The sequence below is a fragment of the Chiloscyllium punctatum genome, chromosome 19 (assembly GCF_047496795.1).
Source record: "Chiloscyllium punctatum isolate Juve2018m chromosome 19, sChiPun1.3, whole genome shotgun sequence".
Taxonomy (NCBI): Eukaryota; Metazoa; Chordata; class Chondrichthyes; order Orectolobiformes; family Hemiscylliidae; genus Chiloscyllium; species Chiloscyllium punctatum.
In genome coordinates, this window is record NC_092757.1 from 47090619 (window position 1) to 47117514 (window position 26896).

A 26896-nucleotide genomic window follows, 5' to 3' on the forward strand; every position below is an offset into this window, starting at 1 on the left:
ATATCATGGTTTATTGATTACCATGGCAGAAACCATTCACAATCATATTATAAAACTTAAGGCGAGCTCAATGGTCTGCTTCTGCACTTTTGTTCATAAAAACAAGGAAGCACACAAGGAGTCAGGTAGATCAGCAAAGTGAAGTAGTATTTTACAAACAGTGCGTAAAACAAGGCAAAACATACAAAGTAGGGCACACTAAAGGACAATGCTAAGTCAAATTTGGCCAGAGTGATCAGGAGTGGACACTTTTTGGTAAGAGCATTCAAGGAACAAATTGAGTACAGAGCCAACATGGTCCAAAATAAAGAGTTTGGGACCAGCAGATTCTATGAACTCTGGAGATTAAGAGGACATACAGGAGTGGTTAAAGAGAAAAACAGAGGCCTACAGAAGGTACTGAGTGCTTAAAACAACAAACGATCACTGGCCATTAAGCCCTAGCATGTGCAAAAAAGAAACCAGGAGAGCAAAAAAAAAAGAGCATGAAAGAAGACTGGCTGGTAAAATGAAGCAAAGCCCTTCATCATTTTGCAATTACGTTAAGGATAATTAGGGAAAGAGCACAGCCCATTAAAGACCGGAGGAGCAATTTGCACATGGTGCCAGAGAATATAGTGGGGATCTAAATGACTACCTTTTGCAAGTGTTCACTAGTGAGGGGGTGATTTGGGACAAAAAATAAAATCAGGGAGAAGGACTGTGATATACTTAGAAGTTAGCATAGATATAGATGGTTGAGTGGTCTGGTAGATACATCTCCAGGGCTGAATAAAATACATTCTCGGGTATCAAGTGAGGCAAGGAAGAAAATAGCAGCAACATTGGTAATCATTTTCAATTCCTCCTTGGTACAGGAGAATTGCCAGAGACTGGCAGACAGTCAATGTGGACTGTTATTCAACAAGGGAGCAAGGAATGAACCCGGAAACTACAGGCCAGTCAGACAAAAATCTCAGTTGTGGGGAAGCTATTGGAAGCAATTCTAAGGGACAGAATTAATCAATTTAAAGAGACATGGATTAATCAAGAACAACCAGCATGGTTTAAGGACAGATGATCAACTTGACTGAATATTTTGAAGCGGTAACTATGTGCATAGACAAGGCCAATGCATTTGATGTAGTCAACGTAGACTTCAGAGCACCAAATAGAATCATGAAGGTGGAGCAAGAGGCTGTTCAGACCATCGAGTTCGCATCCGCCCTTCAAAGAACATTCCACTCAGACCCATCAATTTTGTAATTCTGCATTTACTATGGCCAATCCACCTAATCTGCACATCTTAAACACTGTTGAAGGAAACCAGAGCATCAGCAAAAATGCAGACAAACATGGGGCGATTGTACAAGCAGTCACCCAAGGCTGGAATTAAACCTTGGTCCCTGACAGACTAACCACTGTGCCATCCTTTAACATTTTTAAATCAGGTCCACCTGGGAGCCTGATAAGTAAAATCTAAGAGCTCTTGGGATCGAAGGAAATTTGGCTAATTGGATGCAGAACTGGGAGCAGGCAGGGCACAGGGGGAAATTGTTTCAGGGGTGTTTTTAATGACGAAGTATCCAGAAGCAAGTGGTTGTGTGGGAACCAGTGTTGGGCCCTTGCTGTAAGTGGTATATATAAACAATTTAGACTTGAACATAACAGGGTTGAATTGTAAGCTTGTGGATAAAAACCGATGCAGTTGTAAATGCTGAGGAAGACAGACAGTCTTAGACTACAGAAAGGTATAGACAGGCAGGTCAGATGGCTTGATCAGTGGCAAGTGGAATTCAATCTGGATAAATAAGAAATGATGCAAACCTGGAAGCAAAGGATCAGTGTGTACACATCCACTGGTCCCTTAAAGGTAGAGGGTCAGGTAGATAAAGTGGTTGAGGCAGTCACTGGGATACTTTATTCACTTTAAATGCCTAGAGAGGTCATTACAACTGTATAAAATATTGGTTGGGCCACAGCTAGAACATATTGTGCACAATTCTGAAATCCACATTGTTGGAACAAATTATTGGAGAGAATTCTGACAACAGGATGTGTTTACATGGAAAACCATAGTTTAGAGATAGTCAGCATGACTTGGGAGGGGTGGGCAGGTCATGCCTCAAACCTTATTGAATTCTTTGAGGATGTGACAAAACACTATGATTAAGAGCAGTGGATGTGGTGTATGTGAATTTAGCAAGCCATTTCCTTATCAAATGCCTATCACGGGGGGGGGGGGGGGGGGGGGGGGGGCATAATTTTAAGACGAATGAAGATTTAAAGGAGATGTCAGAGGTCAGTTCTTTACAGTGGTGGGTGCGTGGAATGCACTGCCAGTGGTGGTGGTAGAATGAGACACATTAGGGAAATTTAAGCAACCCTTGGGTAGGCACATGGGTGATAGCAAAATGAAGGCTATGTAGGTTAGTTTGATATTAGAGTAGGAGAAGGGGTCAGCACAACATCGAGGGGCTGTACTGATCTATGATTGCACTGGAGAGGGCACAAAGGAGATTTACTGGAATGTTGCCCAGACTGGAGGGTTTTTTTTAAGTAGCAAAAAGAGATTAGATAGACTAGAGGATACTTGGGAGCAGGGGCAATAGGTGGTGATTGAGATTTATAAAATTACAAGGGGCATAGATGGGGGTTAATGAGAAGAAACATTTCTTCTTCAAGAAGAGATAAATAAGCAAGGGGACATAAATTTAAGGGGCAGGAAATTTAGAGGATATGAGAGAAAAACTTATATATGCAAAGGGCGTTGGTAATCTGGAATTGTCTGTTAGTAACCTTCACAAAATTTTAGTACTTAGATTCACACAAAGTCAGGAATACAAAAGTACAGGTCAAGGGCTGAAAGGGAGATTAGATGGTTGTTTTTGACCACAGACTCCAAGGACCATTTGGCCCTTTTTTGGTGCTAAAGACTCGATTTTTTTTTGAGCTCTCTCAATTGCAAATTCCACCACCTTGACATTGAGCTAGTCGAGCTGGAAACTATATTCAACACATTATGGTAATAGCCCTGACATGTTGAGTCATAAATTTAGGTGGATAACAAAACAGAGAGCAGCGACCCATGAACATCCCCATTCTGATGGTGCCAGAACCTAACACACCATCACAAAAGACAAGGCTGAAATATTTGCACCCATCTTCAATCAGAAATGCTGAATAGAGATCCATCTGCCTGAATTCTCCAAAAAGTAATGATATGAAAACAGTGAAAGGTTTTTGAATAGGAAACATCCTGGATCTAGTGAATTCCCCTGCTCCATAATTAGTTGTAAATCTAGATTTACATTTCCTGTATAACTACAGCACTGACATTTACCCGTCAATGTGGAAGCTTGCTGGGGTATACTGCATTTTGTTCACAAAAAAGTTAAATTCAATCTGGAAAATTCTGTGCTTTAACCTAAGGCTCGTGCTGTGTTCCAATGAAAACACATTCCGGGAACAGCACGATCATTCAATTGTTTATTTAGAGCCCCCTCAAAATTAATTTCATAGCACAACCAATGTCCACTGTTTCCTTTCACTTAATTAGTTTTGACTTTCCTCTTTTGTCTTTGACAGCTGTTCAGGATTCAACACCACATCTCCTGTAGAGACACCTTTTGTTTCTTATTTCATTACTAGGCCCTTTGGCCATACAGCTTTAAAGCCAGTCAATCCAACCTCCTACCCCAATCCCACTTGTGACTTCCTTAAAACAACTTTCATTTCAATGGTTTTCTAGCCTGACTGAATTTCAGGTTGATGTTACCCTCTCCACACATGGCACCTGACCTGAGAATCAAGCATTTGCTGTTTTAAATGTCATAAAAGTCATACAGTCCAACTACTCCATGCTAGTCACGTTCCCAAACTAAGCTAGCCCCACCTACTAGTGTTTAGCCTATATCTCTCCAAGCCTTATAAACATCCAGCACTTTCTCTGGCATTTACTCCACATCAGAACTACCCTCTGTGCAATAAAGTTGCCCCTTATGTCTTTATTAAATCTTTCTCCTCCCACCTTAAAAATATGCCCCCAATTCTGAATTTCCCCACCCTATGGAAAAAGGCTCTTGTCATGCCAGATTTCCAGAATCTGCAATATTGCCTTGGATCATCTGAAAGTTAACAGCCTAGCAGATAAGTGAAAAACTCCAAATTAACTCAAATAGAAGTCAATACTTTCAAATATCACAGACCAACCATTTATCATGCACTAGATGCATAACCATTTAGACTTGCTGCAAAATAAAAGCATCAACAAATAAAAACATCAGATTGTGGCTCGAATCCCCCAGATTACATTGTTTGGTGGCAAGGAAAACTATTTTCCACGTGTCAGTTAAAAACCCCAAAAATTTTACAAGCTTTCTAAATTTATATTTATACTCTATTCTTGGAAAGAAAATAGCAATTGACTCACCACCAAGTAGTACCATATGAAAATATTTTGCTGTTGTAGCAATGTAGCTGTCACATCTGCACCTATTCCAAGGCAAAAAAACTTAGCTTGTTTTTTTAAAATTTTTTTTTACACCAAATCAAAGGTTTACTTGCTTCAAAAGTGTTGTAGCTCTTGAATCCACTAAAATAAGCTGAATATAACTCATTTATTTCTCATTCATCTGTGTCATTAGTTTCTTGAAAAGCAACAAGCACTGGACAATTTATATACACATTACTGAAAAGGCAATTCAGGGACAGAACACCTGGACTGCTATTTCAGTCACCCAGTCTTGCATTACAGCTTTGTTCTTCAACATTTAAACTCAAACATGTTATTAGAAAAACCAAATGTTATTTTAGATCTAGTGCTGACACAACATTACTATAGCTGAAGTGGTTGCTCACACATCAGGCCCGAAAGAACCACATGAACCTGGAAGAATAGAGACCAAGTTAGCTAATCACTCAATAGTAAAAAAGGGACCTCAACATCTTTAAAAAGGAAGAATCACACAGCACGGAAGCAGTGCTTCTATCCAACTAGTCCATGCCAACCAAGTTTCCCAAACTAAAACTAATCCCACTTGCCTGTGTTTGGCCCATATCCCACTGAACCTTTCCTATTCACATACTTCGCCAAATGACTTTATTGTAAATGTACCTGCATCTACCATTTCTGACAGTTCATCCCACATACAAACCACCCTGCGGGGAAAACTTGCCCCTCAGGTCCACCCTTAAAATTATGCCTCCTAGTTCTGAACTCCCCCACCCCAAGGAAAAGACTTTTGCTATTTGCCTCATCTATGCCTCTCGTAATTTTATAAGCCTTTAAAGCTCACCTCTCAACTTCCTACACTCCAGTCAAGGTTCTCAGCTCATCCAGCCTGCTTAATCTTTCCATTCCCAGCAAATTCCTGGTAAATCTTTTCTGAATCTTCAATTTAATATTCTTTCTATAACATGGCAACCTGAAAATGAACACAGTACTCCAGAAGAGGCCTCACCAACATCCTGTACAACCTCAACATGACACCCCATCTCCATAACGCAGTGGTCTGAGCAACGAAGGCAAGTGTGTCAATGTCTTCTGATCCACCCTACTTGCGACGCAAATTTCAAAGAACCACTGCACCTGCACATTTGGGTGCTTCTGCTCAATACTACCCTGTGCCCTTCTATTAGCTGTATAAGGCCTACCCTGTGTGTTTTTTAAACCTCACTTTTAGCTAAATTTAACTTCACCAGCCACTCCTCAGCATATTGAGCCAATTGATCAAAATCCCCATGTATTCCAAGATAACCTCCTTCACAGTCAACTATACCACCAATTTTGGTGTCATCCACAAACTAACTATGCCTCCTAAACACTAATCCAAACCATTTTATATAAAATCACAAACAGTGGATCCAACACCAAGCCCAGTGGAATGCTGCTGGGCTGGTAATAGAGACAGAAAGAAAAAAAAGCATGGAAAAAAGACTCTTCAGTCCAACTCGCAAAATTGGAGGTGCAGTGGACAGTGAAGGAGGTTACCTCAGATTACAATGGAATCTTGATCAGGGCCAATGGGCTGGGTGGCAGGTCACAAGCCTCCAGTCTGAAAAACAATCCTCTACCACCACCCACCATCTCCAACTGTCAAGTCAGTTTTGCATACAACTGGGAACTCTCCCTGGATCCCATGTGATCTATTACGAATTAGTCCATCTTGAAGTTGACCATTTAGCCCCTCAAGCTATCATTCAATGAGATCATGGCTGGTCTGTGGCCTTAACCTATATACATACCATTGGCACAGATACCTTTGCTTAACAAAGAAACTAAGGTATTACTCAATGTGTAGGGCCTAGTGAATGGAAGGACAAATACAGTAATTGGGCAACAATACCAATATTACAAAGGCACAAATATGCCTGGGCAGGTTTGCTGCAACGCTTTCCAAAATTCTGCATATGTATAAATTAAGCAAGTATGATGATAGTAGCTGGTGACTTATTGCAGCTGAAGACAAAAATGTAAACTTTAGAATTGATGACTCAAACATTTGGGGTTGATGTGTGAAGGTTCAGTCAAGTTTGTAAATAACTGCAATTCACCTCGACTCTCAGTTTTAGGATAAGCAAAGCTCTGTTGGAGACAAAGTTAGTTATTTCTATAGTCGAAACAAACTTCTCCAACGAGCAGTAGGATAAGTGGGAAGTCCCGAAGCATTAGAGGAGAGTGGGTAGATCAGTTTGTTTCTTTCCTCTAAACAGATACTTTTAAATAGATTCTGAAGAATTATAAATATTCAAGTGTACAGCTAATCAGCTTGATGGAAATACAAAATAATTGAGTAACATTTCTAAACCAAAATAAAATATACAGTAGATAGGAAAACTGTAGCATTTGGACAGCTGTTGAGTGATTGATAGCAACCAGCTCCAATAAGGTACTTGCAGCTAGAGGAACTTCAATTCCAGATGACCTGGTGTCTAAGCTTCAGATATACTGCAATGCACAAGAGAAAGGAAATTACCCGCTATCTTTGTTGTAGGGCAGTCACAGCCATTAGGCCAGATACTTCAAATCTGGTTTATGCTCAGGGACAAGTAGGTACGGGGATTCAGAAGACAGCACTAGAGGACACTAAACCCTTGAAGTTGCCCATGGGGTGGGAAGGTGAAGCTAAGGAATCTAATTGTAATAAAGGGACGCTACAGTTTGAGGAGTAGTTATAGCACTCCACCCAGTGTTTGAGAATCCCAAAAACAGTGTTTCCTGCATTGTAAGTCCCTAACTGGCACAAGTTGGAGAGGAATTTGAAGGGGCAGGGCAGTCATGGCTATTTCTAGGGAGGATGAAAAGAACAAAGGCTCTGCTAAGAGAGTCTGAACAACTAGGGATCAAATTAAAAATCAGAACCACAAAAATCTCTGAACTGCCAAGTTGCAAGCAATTTATAGATTAAATAAGATCAGAACACATAGCTCAAAGACTGGTGAAAGAGCAAGTTTTAATTCATGGGCCACGGACTTTAGAACTGTGGGAAAAAAGAAGAGCTGCACTGTCCATATGGCCTTCATTTGAATCACACAAAGATGAGAGTACTGGTGAGTTTAGCTAGGGCTGTGGAGATTTGGACAGTTAGAGAAGGTTAAGGCAATAGTGCACAGTAATATGCGATGTGATGCGGTCGCTTTAACAAGGCTATTGTGTCTTTGGTTTTTTTAAAAACCAGGTCATTAAGGGGAGAGGTGTTGAGGGGTCTAGAAATAGCCTAGTTTGACAATGGCAGAAGAGTGACCAGTTCTCCTGGTTCAGGTTTTTTCCTAGTTTGGTTAAGCTACAGCAATCAGCAAATGCTGGAATCCAGAAAGGTTCCAAGCTTCAGATGTTTTTCTGACTAACTCACCGAAATCTCTTTCGATGCTGGTCCCTCCTGCCCATAAGAATCTGTTTCAATTTACCTTTTTGCCAAGGGATGCGGTTATGGGATGTTACTGGATTGGAACAGTTCCTTACTGAAGTTGCTATATTGGGTCGGTTAAGTTTTCCAAATTCCATTTTCTTTCGTTCATGTTCCAACTGTAGTGTTCAAATAAATTCTGTGTAAAGCCAAGTAGTTTGACCAGCTGCATCACACCTGGAATATCCAATTCACGACAGTCGTTAAAATAAGAAAAAGTTAGGGTCTAGGCTACCTTCAAATATTTTTAAGGGGCCTGGCTTGGTCCACAACATATGGCTAATGACGACCATTATGTCAGGCAGGATAGAGGGTTCAATTTTTTCAGGGTGGCCCAGAAAGGTCAGGGCAGGCAAAAACAAAGTTACAGAACTAAATCCCCTACATGGGTGTGCTTGTAGCATTTGCAACAAAATGGAGAATTGATATCAAATGCACTTATTTGCATTTGTACTATGATAGCCATTACACAGGGGCATGGCTGCAAGATGCCCAAGCCTAAGATCCAACTATTTCAAGGATATTTGAAATTTCCAAAGGCACAGATGAAAAGGCACTTTGTGTTAATGAAATGACATTGGTTCAAAGATCAGGACATAGAACCAGTTTAGGTGAAGGTTAGAAAAAGTTAAACAAATAACTGGTGGGAATAGTTTAAATAGGTATATAGCAGATATGGAGATTATATTGGAGGTTGAAAGAAAGATACTCCAATAATCATGGGTGACTTCAATTATCATATCAACTTGACAACTTGGCAAAGGTAGCCTGAAGGATGCATTCATTAATTTCTTAGAAAGCTGTTTCAGGACAAGGTATTTTGGTTGTGGTATTTGTAAAATAAGATGGAACTTTTTAAAAAAAAGACAACTAGTAAAAATGTTCCTCTAGCTAGAAGTAAGCATAACATGAAGAATTTTGCATTAGTTTGAGGGCAGGAAAAATTGATCCATTACTAGCACCTTAAAAAGGAGGGCAATTATGCGTTTGAAGGCAAGGCCAGTTATATATAATGGTGAAATAGATTTTAAGTTTTCTGCAGAGCACAGAGCCTGCAAGGCCTTTCGGTCCAACTCATCCACCCTGACCAGATATCCTAACTTAATCTAGTCCCATTTGGTAGCACCTGGCCCAAATCCCTCCAGACCCTTTCTATTCACATATCCATCCAGATGCCTTTTAAATGCTGTAATTGTACCAGCCTCCACCACTCCCTCTGGCAGCTCATTTCATACATGCATCACCCTCTGCATGAAAAGGTTGCCCCTTAGGTCTCATATCTTTCTCCTCTCACCCTAAACCTATGCCCTCTAGTTGTGGATTCCCCTACCCCAGGAAAAGGCATTGTCTATTATCCTATCCACGCCCTTCATGATTTTATAAAGATCACTCCTCAGCCTCCGATGCTCCAGGGAAAAACAGTCCCAGCCTATTCAACCTCTCCCTATAGCTCTAATACTCCAACCAGAGCAATATCCTTGTAAATGTTTTCTGAACCCTTTCAAGTTTCACAACATCCTTCCAATAGGAAGGAGACTAGAATTGCAATATTCCAAACATGGCCTAACCAATGTCCTGTACAGCCACAACATGACCTCCCAACTCCTACACTCAGTGCTCTGACCAATAAAGGAAAGCATATCAACCACCTTCTTCACTGTGAATCTCCACTCCAAGGTCTCTTTGTTCAGCAACACTCCCTAGGACCTTACAATTAAGTGTACAAGTCCTGCTCTGATTTGCTTTTCCAAATTGAATTCCATCTGATCAAGATTCCGTTGTACTTCAAGGTACCTTCTTCACTGTCCACTAAACTTCCATGTTTGGTGTCATCTGGAAACTCATTTACTATACCTCCTATGTTCACATCCAAATCATTTATACAAGTGACAAAAATGATGGCCTACTTTCCAGGATCTTAAAAAGTGGATGCAAAGATTGTAATATCCCAAAATCTGTACAAAAAAAAGTGTCCCAAAATTTAAAAAAAAGAGTAAAATGAGATTAAAGAGATTAAAATTAAAATTTAGAAAATCATAATAGCCAGGTAGAGTCAACACAGTTGAGAAAGGAAATTGTATTTAGTAAATTTGAGTTTGGAGAATATAACATCGGAGGGCAAAATAAAAGAGGGATACACTGGAAGCAGATCAGAGAGGATTCCCCTGTAATGAGGGCTTTGTTTTAAGAAGGTTAAACACCTGACAAAGGAACAGCACTCAAAGCTTGTGATTTCAAATAAATCTGTTAGACTAGAACCTGGTATCATGTGACTTCTGACATTGACCAACCCAGTCCAACACTAGCACCTCCAAATCTTGGAATTTAAAAGAACAAGAAAGCACGCAGGATGCTGAGAGGTTGCTTCTAATTCAGGAACCTAGGACTAGGATAAAGAATTTCAAAACACTTCAAGAAATCATTTCTCCTGAACAGTCATTACATTTGGAATTCTCTTCCACAACAAGCAGTGGAGTCTGGGTCATTGAACGTATTCAAAGCCGAATTAACTTTCTGATCAGGTTCATCAGAAGCGTCCATAATGGCCACAATCTTACTGAGCGGCACAGCAGAAATAAAGGTCAAATGATCTACTCTTGTTCTTATCATCTGATTTGATTAGATTAGATGAGATTCCCTACATTGTGGAAACAGGCCCTTTGGCCCAGCCAGTCCACACCAACCCTCTGAAGAGTAACCCACCTAGACCCATTTCCCTCTGACTACTAACACTATAGGCACCTAACACTACGGGCAATTTAGCATGGCCAATTCACCTGACCTGCACATCTTTGGGCTGTGGGAGGAAACCGGAACTCCCGGAAGAATGTCTGTGTGGAGTTTGCAGTCACTCGAGGCTGGAATCAAACCTGGGACCCTGATGCTGTGAGGCAGTAGTGTTAATCACTGAGCCACTGTGCCACCCAAGTGTTGTATTTGAAGCTGTATTCAAAATAGAGGTATAGACAGATATAGATAGTAAGCATCTTTTTGCCCTCCCAGAGTGAGGGACTCAATTACTAGGAGTCATGAATTCAAGGAGAGAGGGGAAAGTTAAAGGGAGATATGCGTGGAAAGTTCTTTACACTGTCTGGAACGCGTTGCCAGCAGAGGTGGGCATGATAGCATCATTTAAACATTACCTCAACAGATTCATGGATGGACTGGGAGCAGAGAGATACAGATCCTTAGAAAATAGACGTTAGGTTTAGAGAGAGGATCTGGATCCGCGCAGGCTTAGCGGACCAACGGGCCTGTTCCTATGTTGTAATTGGTTTTGTTCTTCACTACATTTGCCCAAGTGAGTGCATCAACAAGGTACTGTGAAACAGGAGTCCATATTCAAGCGTGTTGGGGAAAAAAAAAAGGAGGTATTAAAAAGGTGAAGAAAACTAAGTATGAATTTCAAAGTTACTAAAAAGGTGGTCAAAATATGAAAGTAAGTTCCAAAAATTCAATTACTCTAGGCATAATTGTTTTTGGGGTCTTTTTTACTTGGCCCTACTACAAATAGTAAACACTAAAGAGTATAATTCAAATACTGATTGACTTTATGTGTTATTTTGTGTAAGAGTTCACACTTTTCCCAGGTTGCAGTGGATATTTAGGTCAAACAGAATCAGACAGCTCAGTTCTTTCCAAAACTATGCGTCATAATAGAAACTGCAGTCTCAGCTTTTGGCAGTAACAACTTCAAACCAGCAGTACTTAATCTGACAGGATGTCAAGGTTTGTTAAACTGCAACCCCTCAACCCAGAAGACCATGATTCCCACAAACATATGGACAGTAAAAAGTGCAGACTGCTGCAGCAAAGAACAGCACAATTTAAGATATTTGTCCATCTCTAGATGGAATACTTAATTCCTGCCATTTTTCTCTCAGGCAAAACCTGGAAGTTTACAAGTACCATTGTCTAGCAATTTCTTTCAAACACATGTTAAATAGTATAATGCAGGTTGTGCAGTGTGAAGAGGGTCTGCCTCAGTTATTAATTACAAGGTTCAACATTAGTCTTTCACAACTGTAATGTCACTAATTCAATACAAGCAAATTACCAGTCATCATAGACTCTCTAGAGTGTGGAAATGCCATTTGGCCCAACAAGATCCACACTGACTCTCTGAAGAGCATCCCACCTAGACTCACTCTCTCTCCCCTCCCCCCGCAAAAGGAGCAGCACTCCAAAAGCTAGTGTGCTTCCAATTAAACCTGTTGGACTATAACCTGGTGTTGAGAGATTTTTAAACTTTGTACACCCCAGTCCAACACCGGCATCTCCAAATCAAACTCCACACAGACCTTCACCAGAGATTGGAAATGAACCAAGGTCCCTGTGAGGCAGCAGCACTAACCACTGAGCCACCATGCTGCAACATCTTTTCACCAACACAGTTAGTCCTCTGACCAAGGTGCAAAGCCTTGCACATCTTCAGGAGTGTTTTAAGTTAGCTGGATCAAGAAATCAAAAACACACGACACAGCATAAACAGTGCACTGATATGCCACAGGTGGAATTCTATTGAATCTACTGTTGTGTGCAATCTTAACAATTATCAACTCTCAAAGCAAATATACCTCAGTTCAATCCTTTGCACTGAATAAAGAATTTTAATAAAAAGCTAGAGAAAAAATATTGAGCTGCATTTCAACAAGGAGTCTGCATGTAAAAACAGCTGAAGAAAATAACTACTTACTGAAAAGGGCTCATTGCATAACTGAGTAAACTGTGAATTAAATGCCAATTACCAGCTACAGCTCACATGTTTTCAAATGAAAATATCACAAGTAAATGTAAGTTTTACCAGTGCGAATTCAAGCACAAGAATGATTTGTTGAATGCTTGATATAATCAAGATATAAAATGGGTGCAGCATTGAAAACAAGGACTTCAAGACACAAACTGTTTCAGGCTTTCCCTGAAGAGAAATTTCATTCTTCAAGCATGTTTAAATATTACTTGTGGGAGCTTTATGTATATTGGTTGCCATATTTTCTACTTAATTGTGATGAAACTCACCATAATCTCAGAGCACCATAGTGCTGCTCTCAGACTTTAAAAAAAATTACTCAGGATGTGGGAGTCACTGGCAAGGCCACCATTTATTGTCAAGTCCTAATTGCTCAGATGGCAGCTGGAGTGTCAACATCATCACAGTGGGTTTGAAGTCTGTGGGCCAGAACATATGGATGGCAGTTTCCTTCCCTTAAAAAGGACATTAGCAAACTGGATAACTTTTTCCAGCAATTGACAACAATTTTGTTTAACTGAATCCAAATTCCACTATCTGCCATGGCAGGATTTGAACCCAGGTCCCCAGCTCGTCACCTGGGTTTCTGCAATAATATCAATATTACTCCTCTTAACTGGCAGTTAGTTTAGCCCAAGGGTCACCATGCCTCAGGCAAGATAAAAGCAGCAGGACCTTCAAAGTAACCCAAGTACAGGAACTGAACATATGCTGTTGGCATCACTCCACACTACAAACCAGCGATCCATACCACTGACCCCCAGAATGCCTGAGTTGAAGTCCTGCCTGTTCCTGGTTTAGTGATGACAGGTCTAAACAGGCTGATTAGAAAATATCCTCAACTGCTTAAGAGGGTCTTCTTGGCAGTAGTACTGTCTCTGAGCCAGAAGGCTCACATTCAAATCTCACCTACTTCAAAAGGAGTGTCATAACATCCCTGAAAAAAGATTAAAAATACCTTTAATTGCTTAAGTATATTAATATTTTGTAGGACATCCTGTTGTGAAAGATGCCACTTTAGTATGCAAAATAGTGCTATATTGCTACAATTTTATACAAATGTTTTTACAATTAAACTATTGCATCCTCAATAAAAACAGCAAGTTATTTTTTTAAAAATTGAACTAATGTTTGCATTTTACACTTTGCAGTATACATGTTGATATAGGTGGTTGCCATTTTGAAAATGTAAAAGATGGAGTTTCAATGCAAGTAACTTAAACCACCGATATTGCTTGTTTGACTCCAAATCAACTGGAGATGAACAAATGCAATCTAACCTTGCATTTTTGAACTGAAATGGAGGCTGACTCAAAGTATAGCCTTGTGTATATTAGTTAGAAAAATTAGTGCAGAGTTGATGTATCAAGTACCCAATTTACGAACATTTACAATCATACAAGTGTGTAATTTTAAAGACTTCCATACAAATATTTCCTGCACCCAGCAACAGCTCCTTTATGTTGTCTTGTATTGTGTTCCATTGTCACTACAGATCTAAGCATTCATACTTTCAAAGTAATGATAGTCTTAAGTGCCAGTACACCTATTCACCTCAACCTGCGTAATGTTTTTCAACCAGTGGTGCCATGAAATTTTCAGGAAACAGTGCCAAGGCCACGTCTGTGCTTCGAATCTCCTCCAGAACCTTATTGACTATTACTGAAGGGTAGTATCAGCTGACAGGGCACCTACAATGTACAAGCCTCCAACATCATGCATACATTTTCCACATCATTGAAAAAAGTGGGCATGCCATGGAATTCTGACTCATTAAAGTATGCCTTGATGCTGAAAAGGTTAATAACCACCTGACCAAAGACATCTGTTGTTATCTGGCATTGTTATATAAATTCGACCAGCCTTTAAAGATCAAAACCCACAAGTTTCCATACTGAATTAATTTATAGGGAATTTCAGATATTAAGATACTATGCTGTTCAAAACATAGCCAAAAAAGTCCCTTCATATTTACAAGTGAGCCAGAATCCTAGAAGTCGTTGAAGAGACAAAAAAAATTGCTTTATTAAAGAGTCCATTTTTAAAAAAAATTTCATGGAATGAGAGAGTCACTAACAGCCTAAGTATTTGTTATCCATTCTTGCCCTCGAATGGAGTGGCCACTAGGGTCACATGGTAGTTAAAATTCAACCATATTTTTGTGCATCGTAGAGCACATAGGCTAGACCAGGGAAGGAGGGCAGATTGCCTTCTCTTATAGAAGCAGATGGGTTCTATAAGATATGGTCACAAGATGCTTAATATTCCAGGTTTTAGTTATTGAATTTAAATTCCACAAGCTGCTATAAGTGCAACTTAAACCAGTGTCCCATGAGCATTAGCCTAAGCTTCTGCATTAGTCGTATGCAGACTACACCACCTTCCCAAGATGGGACTTCATGTCTTGAGGTCCCACCTTACAAACAGGAAGGTGAAAGAGAGAAAAAGAAAGTTCAAAATAGAAAACTGTATTCAAATATCACACAGCAGGCTTTGGGAATCATGTTGAAAATCTCAAGGTTGTGGAGAAATCAGAAACTTGGGATGTAAAAATAGATAAGTGCTCATGCTGTGTGCAGGTTATTGATTTTTATTTTTTCTCAACACTATTAGCAGTCCCTGAAAGTACTCTGCAAGTTGCTAATGAAGGTCGATAAGAAATTATCAAACTACATCTAATAATCAAATTGCTCAAAGCTCTGGCTACTTTCATGCAATTGTCTTTAGGTTTCAAAAGCAAAATACAATTTTCACTGATGCATTATTTTTGATCTATGCAACTTTTAATTATATATTTAATAGCAATATGACAGATGAAGGGACAGGAGCCAACTGGTATTTTTTGCATTGCAAAATAAATGCAATAAAAACCATGCCTCCATATGAGACAGAAGCATGCCAAACAGGTTTCAACACTACAGGCCAGTCATCTAAAACATTCATGCATACAGTATGTTATAACATTTGTACCAAATATGACCATAAGGAAACTTGCTTTGTTTTGAGCCATCTAATTGGATTCTCTGGGAATCATTCCCAAAACTAAATTAATTTAATGGCAATTAAAAATTCCAATTTTAAATATATACTATTTTTAAAAACTTACCACAAACATTCTCTGGTTTTGTCCCCAGATTTAGCACTAATTTGAATTGGTTTAGCTATTACACATTTTGGTGCCTCCCAAATGAGTCACAGCTTTTCAAATGCTGAACATGCACCTGGAGTCTGCTAGTAATGTACTTCTTGCCAAAACAGTGAAATGGTCCAGGCACAAAAAACAGAAGTTGCTGGAAAAGCTCAGTGGGTCTGGTAGCATCTGTGAAGAGAAATCAGAGTTAATGCTTCAGGTCTAGAGACCCTTCCCCAGAACTGATGATACCTAGGAAAGTGGTGGGGTGGGGGTGTAAATGATAGGTGGAGATACAGTCTAGGCGAGGAGGGTGAATACCTGTAGCTGTTAATGGCCAATAGGTAGTGAAGTAATGATAGACTGTGATAACAAGGCCTGGTGTTGGGGTAGGGGACTCGTGCATGGGAGAGTTCTGGCTCTAAAATTATTGAACTTGATACGGAGTCCAGAAGGCTGAAAAGATGCCCAAGAGGAAATTTAGGTGTGCTTCCGGCTTGAGCTGAGCTTTACTAGAACACTGCAGCAGGTCTAAGAAGAAAAAAAAAGAGATGTTGACCAGAGAACATGGTGGTGGGTTAAAATGGCAGGCAACTGGAAACTCAGGGTCTTCTCCGCAGGCAGAACATAGATGTCCTGCAAAAAGCGGTCAACTAGTCTACACTTCATTTGGTCAATGTAGATGAGACTATATTGTGAAACAGTGAGTGCAGCAAACTAGATTGCACGAAGTGCTGCTTCACTTGGAAGATACATTCAGGCCCAAATCCTAGTCCCCTATCCCCCCCACACCAGATTTGATCAGTCTGCCATTACACTCTGTTAGCCACACAGTCTCCACGAATAGCTATTCACCATCCTAGCCAGCTCATTATCTACTCTTTTGTCTGTCCAATTGCTCCTCTGTTTGGGCTGTATCACCACCTTTGGTTTGCCCTTCCCCTCTTTCCCCCACCACACCCTGTTTTCTGCATATAAAATCAACATTTTCAGAGCTACCATCAGTTCTGAGGAAGGATCACCAGACCAGAAATGTTAACTTTGATTTCTCTTTATAAGCGCTGCCAGACCTGAATCCTTCCAGCAACTTCTGTTAGTATTTGATTTACAGCATCTGCAGTTCTTTCAGTCTTTAAATGGTGCAGGCAACCTGGCCTCAGAATTAGCCCCTGCAACAACTTAATGTGCAAGATGATGATTTAAGTTAGTGACAAAAATCATGAATCCATTAATCTAGTATCTTAGAATGGTAGGAAGGAGCCACGAGATCTGTCATATCCATGAGTTTTTGCTTTAGGCTAGATGCATCTCCCTGCACTGCATCTCTAGTCATGCAAGTGTTCTCTTTTCAGGTATTTATCCAATCCCCATTTAAAAGCCACAATTGAATCAGTCTTCATGAAGGCAGTACATCCCTAATACCTGCCAATTAGTGCTTACTTTGTTTTTATACCATCACACCCCACCCATGTCACGGCACCTCCAAATCACGACACCCATGCCATTCTTACATTATGTCCTCTAGCTGTCAACCCTTCAATCAACAGCAACAGCTTTGCTTTTTTCACACACTATTCTGAGCATCTCCATCAAATTCTCTCCAAACATAACTGCCTCAGCTTCTCCAATCTATCCACTGAGTAGAAATCACACGATCACACTACCCTGGGAACATTCAAAACCACTCTGCATTCGTGTCTTTGCATCTTTCCTAAAATCTTCGAGGAGAAAGAAAGGACTGCAGATGCTGGAGATCAGAGCTGAAAATGTGTTGCTGGAAAAGCGCAGCAAGTCAGGCAGCATCCAAGGAACAGGAGAATCAACGTTTCGGGCATGAGCCCTTCTTCAGGAATGAGGCAAGCGTGTCCAGCAGGCTAAGATAAAAGGTAGAGAGGAGGGACTTGGGAAATGCGATAGGTGGAAGGTGGTTAAGGCGAGGGTGATAGGCTGGGGTGGGGGTGGAGGCAGAGAGGTCAGGAAGATGATTGCAGGTGAGGAAGGTGGTGCTGAGTTCAAGTGTTGGGACTGAGACAAGGTGGGGGGGGGGGGGGGAAGAAAGAGAGGGGAAATGAGGAAACTGGAGAAATCTGAGTTCATCCCTTGTGGTTGGAGGGTTCCTAGGCGGAAGATGCGGCGCTCTTCCTCCAACCGTCGTGTTGCCATGGTCAGGCGATGGAGGGGTCCAAGGACCTGCATGTCCTTGGTGGAGTGGGAGGGGGCGCTGAAGTGTTGAGCCACGGGGTGATTGGTCTGCGTGTGTGCGCGTGTGCGGGGGGGGGGAAAAGAGTGTGGGCGCAAGTTTTGCATTTCTTGCGGTTGCAGGGGAAGGTGCCGGGAGTGGAAGGTTGGGTTGGTGGGGGGTGTGGACCTGATGAGGGAGTCACGGAGGGAGTGGTCTTTTTGGAACACTGATAGGGGAGGGGAGGGAAATATATCCTTGGTGGTGGGGTCCGTTTAAAAGGTGGTGGAAATGACGACGGATGATACGATGTATACGGAGGTTGGTGGGGTGGTAGGTGAGGACCAGTGGGGTTCTGACCTGGTGGCAATTGGAGGGGTCGGTCTCAAGGGCGGAGGAGCGGGAAGTGGAGGAGATGCGGTGCAGAGCATCATCAATCACGTCTGGGAGGAAATTGCGGTCTTTGAAGAAGGAGGCCATCTGGGTTGTACGGTATTGGAACTGGTCCTCCTGGGAGCAGATGCGGCGGAGATGAAGGAATTGGGAATATGGGATGGTGTTTTTACAGGGGGCTGGGTGGCAGGAGGTGTAGTCCAGGTAGCTGTGGGAGTCGGTTTATAGTAAACGTCTGTGTTGATTCGGTCGCCCGAGATAGAAATGGAGAGGCCTAGGAAGGGGAGGGAGGAGTCTAAGACGGTCCAGGTAAATTTGAGGTCGGGATGGAAGGTGTTGATAAAGTGGATGAACTGTTCAACCTCCTCGTGGGAGCACGAGGCAGCGCCGATACAATCATCGATGTAGCGGAGGAAAAGGTGGGGGGTGGTGCCAGTGTAGCTGTGAAAGGTGGACTGTTCCACATATCCTACAGAGGTAGGCACAGCTGGGGCCCATGGCGACTCCTTTGGTTTGGAGGAAGTGGGAGGATTGGAAAGAGTTCCAATACCATACAATCCAGATGACCTCCGTCTTCAAAGATCGCAATTTCCCCCCAGACGTGATCGACTATGCTCTCCACCGCATCTCCTCTACATCCCACTCCACCACCCTTGAGCCCCACCCCTCCAATTGCCACCAGGACAGAACCCCCACTGGTCCTCCACTACCAACCTCCATATACATCGTATCATCTGTCGTAATTTCCGCCACCTCCAAACGGACCCCACCACCAGGGATATATTTCCCTCCCCTATCAGCGTTCCAAAAAGACCACTCCCTCCGTGACTCCCTCGTCAGGTCCATACCCCCCCACCAACCCAACCTTCACTCCCGGCACCTTCCCCTGGAACCGCAAGAAATGCAAAACGTGTACCCAAACCTCCCCCCTCACTTCCCTCCAAGGCCCCAAGGGATCCTTCCATATCCGCCACAAAAACACCTGCACCTCCAAACACTATTTACTGCATCCGCTGCACCCAATGTGGCCTCCTCTATATTGGAGACAGGCTGTCTACTTGCGGAACGTTTCAGAGAACACCTCTGGAACACCCTGACCAACCAACCCAACCACCCCGTGGCTCAACACTTCAACTCCCCCTCCCACTCCAACGACATGCAGGTCATTGGACTCCTCCATTGCCAGACCACGGCAACACGGCGGCTGGAGGAAGAGCACCTCATCTTCCGCCTAGGAACCCTCCAACCACAAGGGATGAACTCATTTCTCCAGTTTCCTCTTCCCCCTCCCCCCCACCTTGTCTCAGTCCCAACCCTCGAACTCAGCACCACCTTCCTAACCTGCAATCTTCTTCCGGACCTCTCCGCCCCTACCCCCACCCCGGCCTATCGCCCTCACCTTAACCTCCTTCCACCTATCGCATTTCCAATGCCCCTCCAAGTCCCTCCTCCCTACCTTTTATCTTAGCCTGCTGGACACACTTGCCTCATTCCTGACGAAGAACTCATGCCAGATTCCCCTGCTCCTTGGATGCTGCCTGACCTGCTGCGCTTTTCCAGCAACACATTTTCAGCATTTTTCCTAAAATGTAATGCTCAGAATTGGACACAGTTATAGTTCACCACACTCTAGATGGTAATTGCCAGATTAATGATTTTGTTGCTTTGCCTGCTTCACAACACAAGCAGAGCAGAAAAAACAGTAACACCAGATTGTATTGTAAAGTGACTTCTAATGTTCACAAGATATTGTGCAAAAACACAAGTTACATCCCTCTAGGTTTTCCCCAGAATACCACAGTAAGAACTCCATTGCCAGAAAGATTTCAGTGATTCAAGGCCTGATGCAGAAACTGAAGTGAATACTGTAAATGCCATTTAACTGGTAATATTTTGCTATGCAGTTTATTTAGATTAAAGAAAATTCCTCAAAAAGATATGACTACACCACAATTACTTTTAATAGCTTCAGTATTGTACTGGCTTCTGTTTGTACTTAATTTTGTAATCATTTTCCAAAGTGCCATAGTATAACACTATTGCACAGTACATACAATTTATGAATTAAATATACAAAATGGTGTTCAAAGGATTAGAAAATGACACGCTCTTCCTTCCCCATCATTAATACAACCTTGTAATGCAAAAATCAATTTTAAAAACATTTTTCCAATGCTACTGCTTCATACAAAGGAGAAACAAGTTGCTTTGCAATAGTATTTAAAAAATACTAGTGCCTTCTAAACACGAGAATAGTACCTACCATTATGCATGCATAGGGAAATGCTCAAATCTGAAAATCAATTCAACAGTAACCACTGAACATCTCTTCCACTATGTGTTAGATATTAGCATTGTATTTGTTAGTTTCAAATGTAGCGAACAGTTGCAGTTTTACTGTGCCTCATTTTCACTAGACACTGCTGGCCAAGATTAACCTTCCTATTGTACAATTGTTCCCCATTACAGCTGCTTATTCGAGCAGATTAATTTTATTTGGCCCAAGGCCATTCTACAGCTGTGGTATTGTGGTAATAATCTTACTATACAGCTGCTTTCCTCAGTATTCCAGAACTGAATGTTCACTGTGTATCCTTGAAAAACATCTCAGCTGAATTTGCAAACAACAGCACTGTAGTTGAAGCATTAAAATGCTATACCAGACTTAAAGCAGCAGGCAAAGATTTCCAATGCTAGTCACATGTGGGTGCTGCACAGGGCAGAATCAAGTCAGCTAACTAACCTCCTCCACATTAGGAGAGATCAACTTTTCTTCAATATTGTTCTTTTATACAGTCAGTAAAAGATGTGACGAGAAAGGGAAGCCTGGCAAAGCCTAGCAGGGAATCTAATCTGATACCGGAACTGACAAATTATATCCCAAGAAACATGATAGAAGACCTTTAAAATGAAGGACCTTAACAGTATGGTGCATATTCCAGGTGAATGCAAGGTTAGGGGCCACAAATAAGGTAAGCACCAATAAATTCAGAATGGAATCTAGGAGAGGATTAGCCAGAGTGTGGATGCATTTGCTTTAACATGGAGTAGTGAGGTGAATAACTGATGAAGTTTCATAATTTAAAACAAGGGAGTAGACAGTCACATGACCTGATAAAACAAAAGGTACAAAAGAGCTATATGGGAGTAACAATGCTGACAGAGCAGCTGCGCTGAATTTCCGATTTGGATGTGTAAATTCTGAGAGAACCTACATCGGGACTCTGAGCCACTGGGATTAATATTGTAATTTATAAAAAAAGAGTAAAGTTACAATTTAAACATTTTCAGCCCACAACTTTACAAAGCACTACATGATGCAATCTTTGAGAGCAGTTTGCAGTCAAAGCAATTTAAAACCAAGGCAAATACTGGACAGTTTTAATGCAGTGGACTCCTATCACCAAGTTAGAGTAAATCAACATTCTTTGTAATGATTCAAGACCAGCATACTAATTTTTGCCATAAATGTGTAAAGCACAAAATGCTTACGATATGTAATAGCATTAAAAACTGCCCCTTTAGAGCAGACATATCCACAAATATTGCTGAACTAATGCCAAATACACTAATAACCAACTCACATGACTCAACTGTGCATCATTATCTAGCTAGCACAGCAAATTTTGATCAAAGTTACGCCCACCCAGGCTTGGCAGCTCAAAATGGGAAACTGCAACGTCCCATATTGCCATGGCTTAAACAAGTCCAAATATAACAAAAGTCAATCTTTAAGGCATTGTTGCTGTTTGGCTCAGGGTCAGATTTATTTACTGGACTGATGACTTAGAACTAAACAACTTCACTGGAAACATTAGAATCTCCTGACTACAGCAATTTTAATATTGCTCCAAATATACCATATTTCAGTCATGCAAGAATGTCAAAAAGGCTGTATTTTAAGGATCGTAGAAATTAGTACTTAGCATCAACAGTTTCTGCCCTTTTCTAATTTGTGCCTCAACATCTCTGCCAAGTACCTATTTACAAAACTACGAACTGGACTAGCAAGCTATTCAGCCTTGAGCTGAATCAAGAAAATCTGTGTAGTCACAGTTTGGAGAGGCTGGTGTTGGATTGGGGGCGGGCGTAGTACAAAAGTCAAGAACCACACAACACCCAGGTTATAGTCCAACAGGTTTATTTGGAAGTACTAGCTTTCGGAGCATTGCTCCTTTATCAGGTAGTTGTGTAGTCACAAGTTGACATCCACACACTTGGGACTACTGGTGAAACCATACATAACACCCTCTCACTGCCCTGGCAAAGGTCAGTTAAATTTATCCGAGACCATTTTAACCTCTTCAAAGTCACCCAAGTTAAGTGACAGGAGAACAAACGTATGTTGCCATACAGCATCTTTAGTCTTTTACCATTCAATTCAATCTTCAGTGATTTAGGACTTAAATTTACCCTAGTTCCATTAACTTTCAACCCTTGGCCACCAAAACAAATTCCGGTTCAGCAGGGTCCTGAAAATACTCGACTGCATCTCTCAGTATTGTTCTAGATATTCTCAAGTACTTCCTCATACTGTCTCGACCTTTACCATTGTGTTGATCCATAAGATTTCAGCTTTTGTTGACACTGCAAAAGGTAGAGATGCAGTAAACTTATGGAATTTAAAAGGAGCCTGAGACTGCTCATACCTAGGTGAAGATCACCTGGGGCCAGAAAGTCATTTCTGCACGATTTCTGGACTCAACATATGATAAAGGCCTAAATTTGAGAGTCAGGTTCCTCTTCCTTTCAGAGGTGACAGCTGCAGAGTCATTTCATGCAATAATGATTTGCAGTTGATGATTAGACAAATTAATGTTAAGCCAGATGAAAATAAAAAAAATTATATCACAATATTCTGTTCCTTGATAAATAAAAATAAACAGCTGTGGATGAAGCGTTCACCCATAGTATAACCAAGATGAATGTGCGCAATATTGGAAATATAAGACTGCGATCTATGCACACGGATAGTAGCAGTAAAAATCTTATATCGCCATTATACTGGCGAATCTGTTCAACAGGGAAATAGTGGCTTCCTTGGTTCTCAGTCTAGCTTTGTTGAAAGAAAAAAATTATTCATTAAAATTTTCCATCTGTCACAACATGCTGTATAAATTAGCTGCCACATTCTCTCAAATAGTAACTACACTTTGAAAGTGAATTTATTGGTTGGGAATCCCTTTCACACATTCCAAGGCCAAAAGAAAAGCTGCCATAAGCACAAAACGGGCAAACAGCTAAACAACTTATTACCACTGAATCAGAGTGGTTACAGAAAGAGCATAGTTGGCCTATTTGTACACAACTCTCTGCACAAAATTTTAGTTAGTCCCACACAAAACCTCACCACTTCCTCCCAATTTCCTTTTGAAGGCAAAAGTAAACCAGCCTCCACCAAACAATAAAACTCATGTCACAGTTGGTTCTTTTGCCAACCTAAAGACGGTATTCACTATTGCTCAAGCCTGCCATATCCACATGATTTTAAGCACATCCTTTACAAAGCCAGCAACATGTTTTTCAAATACAAAATACTTATCAAGTACTAAAGCTTGAAAGATTACACCCTTTTGGTTCATATCCAGTCCTGATCTTTCTTGACACTTTTGTTACTGTTTGTAAAGCAGGTATATAATGTCACAACTATCCCAGCCCAGATCTTGAGCATAACGGAGGAAATTCCACAATGACATCTGTTAGATACAACAAAGAGTCAAGCACCTAATGAGGCACTATTTAAGCAACAGTATCCTGCCATAGTATCTGGTCCCAGAATTTCAGATCAGAACCTCATATTCAACAACCAGAGCAGGTCTTCAACATACTGAGAATAAAGTTATTCATTATGTACACAATAAAAATGCAAACATTTACTTCATGTGAAGATTCAACAGAAAAACCTTGCTGAGCATTGAGGGGAATTTTATTCATTCACAGGAATAGGGTGGCACTGACCAGGCCAGCATTTATTTCCCATCCCTAATTGCCCAGGGGACAGCTAAGAGTCAACCATATTTTTGTGGGTCTGGAATCACATCTAGACCAGACCAGGAAAGAATAGCAATTCCTTCCCTATAGGACATTAGTGAACCAGATGGGTTTTTCCCAATAACTGACAATGAATTGTCATTAGACTCCAATTCCAGACTTTTATTGTATTCAAATTCCACCATCTGCTGTGGTGGGTTTCAAACCCAGGTCCCCAGAACATTACATGGCCCTGGATTAACAGTCCAGCAAAAAGACTTGTTTTGAAGTGATTTTTTTAAAACAAAAAAACAATTTACAGATATAACGGATCTTATTGGTGCAAAATATCCAGGGAACCTTTCTCGTTATTTGTGTAATACCAGACAGCATGAATTCTTAATCAACAGACTTAAATCTGTTTCTGTTCACTACAGACTGTGGTGGGGTAAAACAAAAATGCATCACCACACTCCTGCGGTTCATTTGAGAGAGAGAAAACAGGGAAAGAAGCTGAGCGTGCACTGGAGGAGAAAGGGGGACGCTGGCGCTCCAACTCAAACCCAACAATAGAAGCACAGAACAGCATTGCCTCTTCCATGACACTCATGGTGCCGTGCGCATGCGCGAGCCAGTCCAAATGCGACTTGGCGGGGGTGAATGGGAGAGTCAATTTTTTTGGGGGGAGGGGGGTGAAGAAGGGAACTGAGGGCAGGCGATGGCCGGGAGGTGGGGGGTGGGAGGTGGGAGGTGGGAGGAGAAAAAAGGTTGAGGGGGGGTGAAATGCAACCTCGAGCAGGACAAAGGAGCGGGTCTCTTGCTTCACTCGGCGGTAAGAACTAAATCCCCTCCGGGGACACTCGTCGCTCTGAAGGGGGCCCGGGAATCGTTTCAAATCAACCGTCAGCGGCCGCGATGGGGGGGGGGGGGGGGGAAGAAAGGAACAAGAGTTGCTGCGGCGCTGGTCGCTCCACATTCGTGAAACGTCTAGAAATGGTGCAGGAGATACCGCGGCTCCCGATAAGATTCCTTTACCTGCCAGCTGCCTTCGGAGTAAGAGTGCCGACTGCGGCTCTGTCATGTTTAGCTGGCCGTCAAGCACAGAGAAGCCGTTTGGCTGCTTTTTTATTCTTCTCCCTTTTTTCTCTATCTCTCTCTGTGTGTCTTCCCTCACACACTCTATGTCCCTCTGTTATCGGCACCGACCCGCTCCCCAAACGCTTTCTCTTCAAGTTTGAGGCTCGCCGGCCTGCTCCACGCATGCGCAGAGCACCTCCCCGCCCATTTCACTGTGCGACCGATCCTTGTGTGTCAGGGGCGGGGCTACCCGATTAGCCCGCCTCCACCATCAATCGCTATTGGTGGATGTGGGGTGCCGGCGGCGACCCAGCTCCGATCACGCTATTGGCTCGGCCTCCTTATCAATCAGACTGTCGCGCACGGTCCTGTCGACCCGCCCCCGCCCTCAATCTCCGTTGGCAGGACTGCGTGAACGGCGTGCACGGATCGCTGCACTCAATTGGCTAAACCCTGTGTAAATCATAACGACGCGGCGTGCAGCGTCAACCCGCCCCCACCGTCAATCCCCATTGGCGACGGGGGTAGGTGTGAACTCCAAGCTCCCGATTGGCTAGTCGTTCCGTTAATCAGTGAGTTGCCCCGCCCTCCCCGGGGTGTGAGTGCGTCAAGGGTGGTTGAGGCGGTCCTCCCTTCCCCATCCCCCTACTGCTCCCCAAATTTGGTAGGAAATGCACAGCGCTCTGCAGATTGGTCGCGCACTTCGTTTCCTAAATTAATTGCCAAGTGCAGCAGCGAATTTTTTTTTGTGCTGCTGATGAAATACGATCTGACTCTGTTTAATATGCATTGGGAAGCGCCTGGCTGTTGACACATTATGGCTGTTAATGCAAATAAAAACAGCTGAAAATCTTCCCACGTGTCTTCTGTATAAAGCAGGGAGATCTTGTCAGGCTGGTAGAGTGACATTATTTACTTCAATTTCATACATTATACTGTATGCGCCTTTCGTACGGGGGCAACACCCTGGAAAGTGTTGATCAGGAATGTTGGCATCTTACCCAGTGAGGGGAGTAACCTGTGCCAAATAAACCCTGCTCTGATGAAAGGTCATATGGCTGTAACGTTCAGTCCTATTTCTCTAGACAATTGCTGCATGAACTTGCTGAGGATTTCCAGCACATTTTTTTTCAGTTTTTCCAAAAAAAAATACTTTGCTGCACAATACCCCCTTCAGCCTGGTAGGAGCAGACTTAGGCCACTCAGTCCATTGAGGAGACAGTGAGGAGTGCAGATGCTGGAGATCAGTCCCAAGAATATGGTGCTGGAAAAGCACAACAGGTCAGGCAGCATCCTGGGAGCAGGAGAATCGTCGTTTCAGGCATAAGCCCTGATTCTCCTGCTCCTCTGATGCCATTCAGTCCATTGAGCTTGCTTTGCTATTTAATGAGATCATGTCTGATCTGGTAGTTCTCAACTGAAAATGTGTTGCTGGAAAAGCGCAGCAGGTCAGACAGCATCCAAGGAACAGGAGAATCGACATTTCTGGCATGAGCCCTTCTTAGGGTTCA

The 26896-nt window shown here is 42.1% G+C and overlaps 1 protein-coding gene across 2 annotated transcripts in view; it reads right to left on the minus strand.

The window, feature by feature from the left end:
- ube2g1a (ubiquitin-conjugating enzyme E2G 1a (UBC7 homolog, yeast)) overlaps window positions 1–25589 on the minus strand; it is a 71699-nt gene extending 46110 nt beyond the window's left edge. Inside the window, exon 1 of one of the 2 annotated variants that reach the window (XR_011963283.1) lies at window positions 25344–25589. Coding sequence is in view for 1 of the 2 variants with exons in the window: in XM_072589327.1 (XP_072445428.1) it covers window positions 25344–25389 (46 nt within the window). In the remaining variant the exon portion in view is untranslated. The remainder of the gene's footprint in view (window positions 1–25343) is intronic. The other variant, XM_072589327.1, reaches the window with a different exon arrangement.
- Between the last annotated feature and the right edge of the window lie 1307 nt (window positions 25590–26896).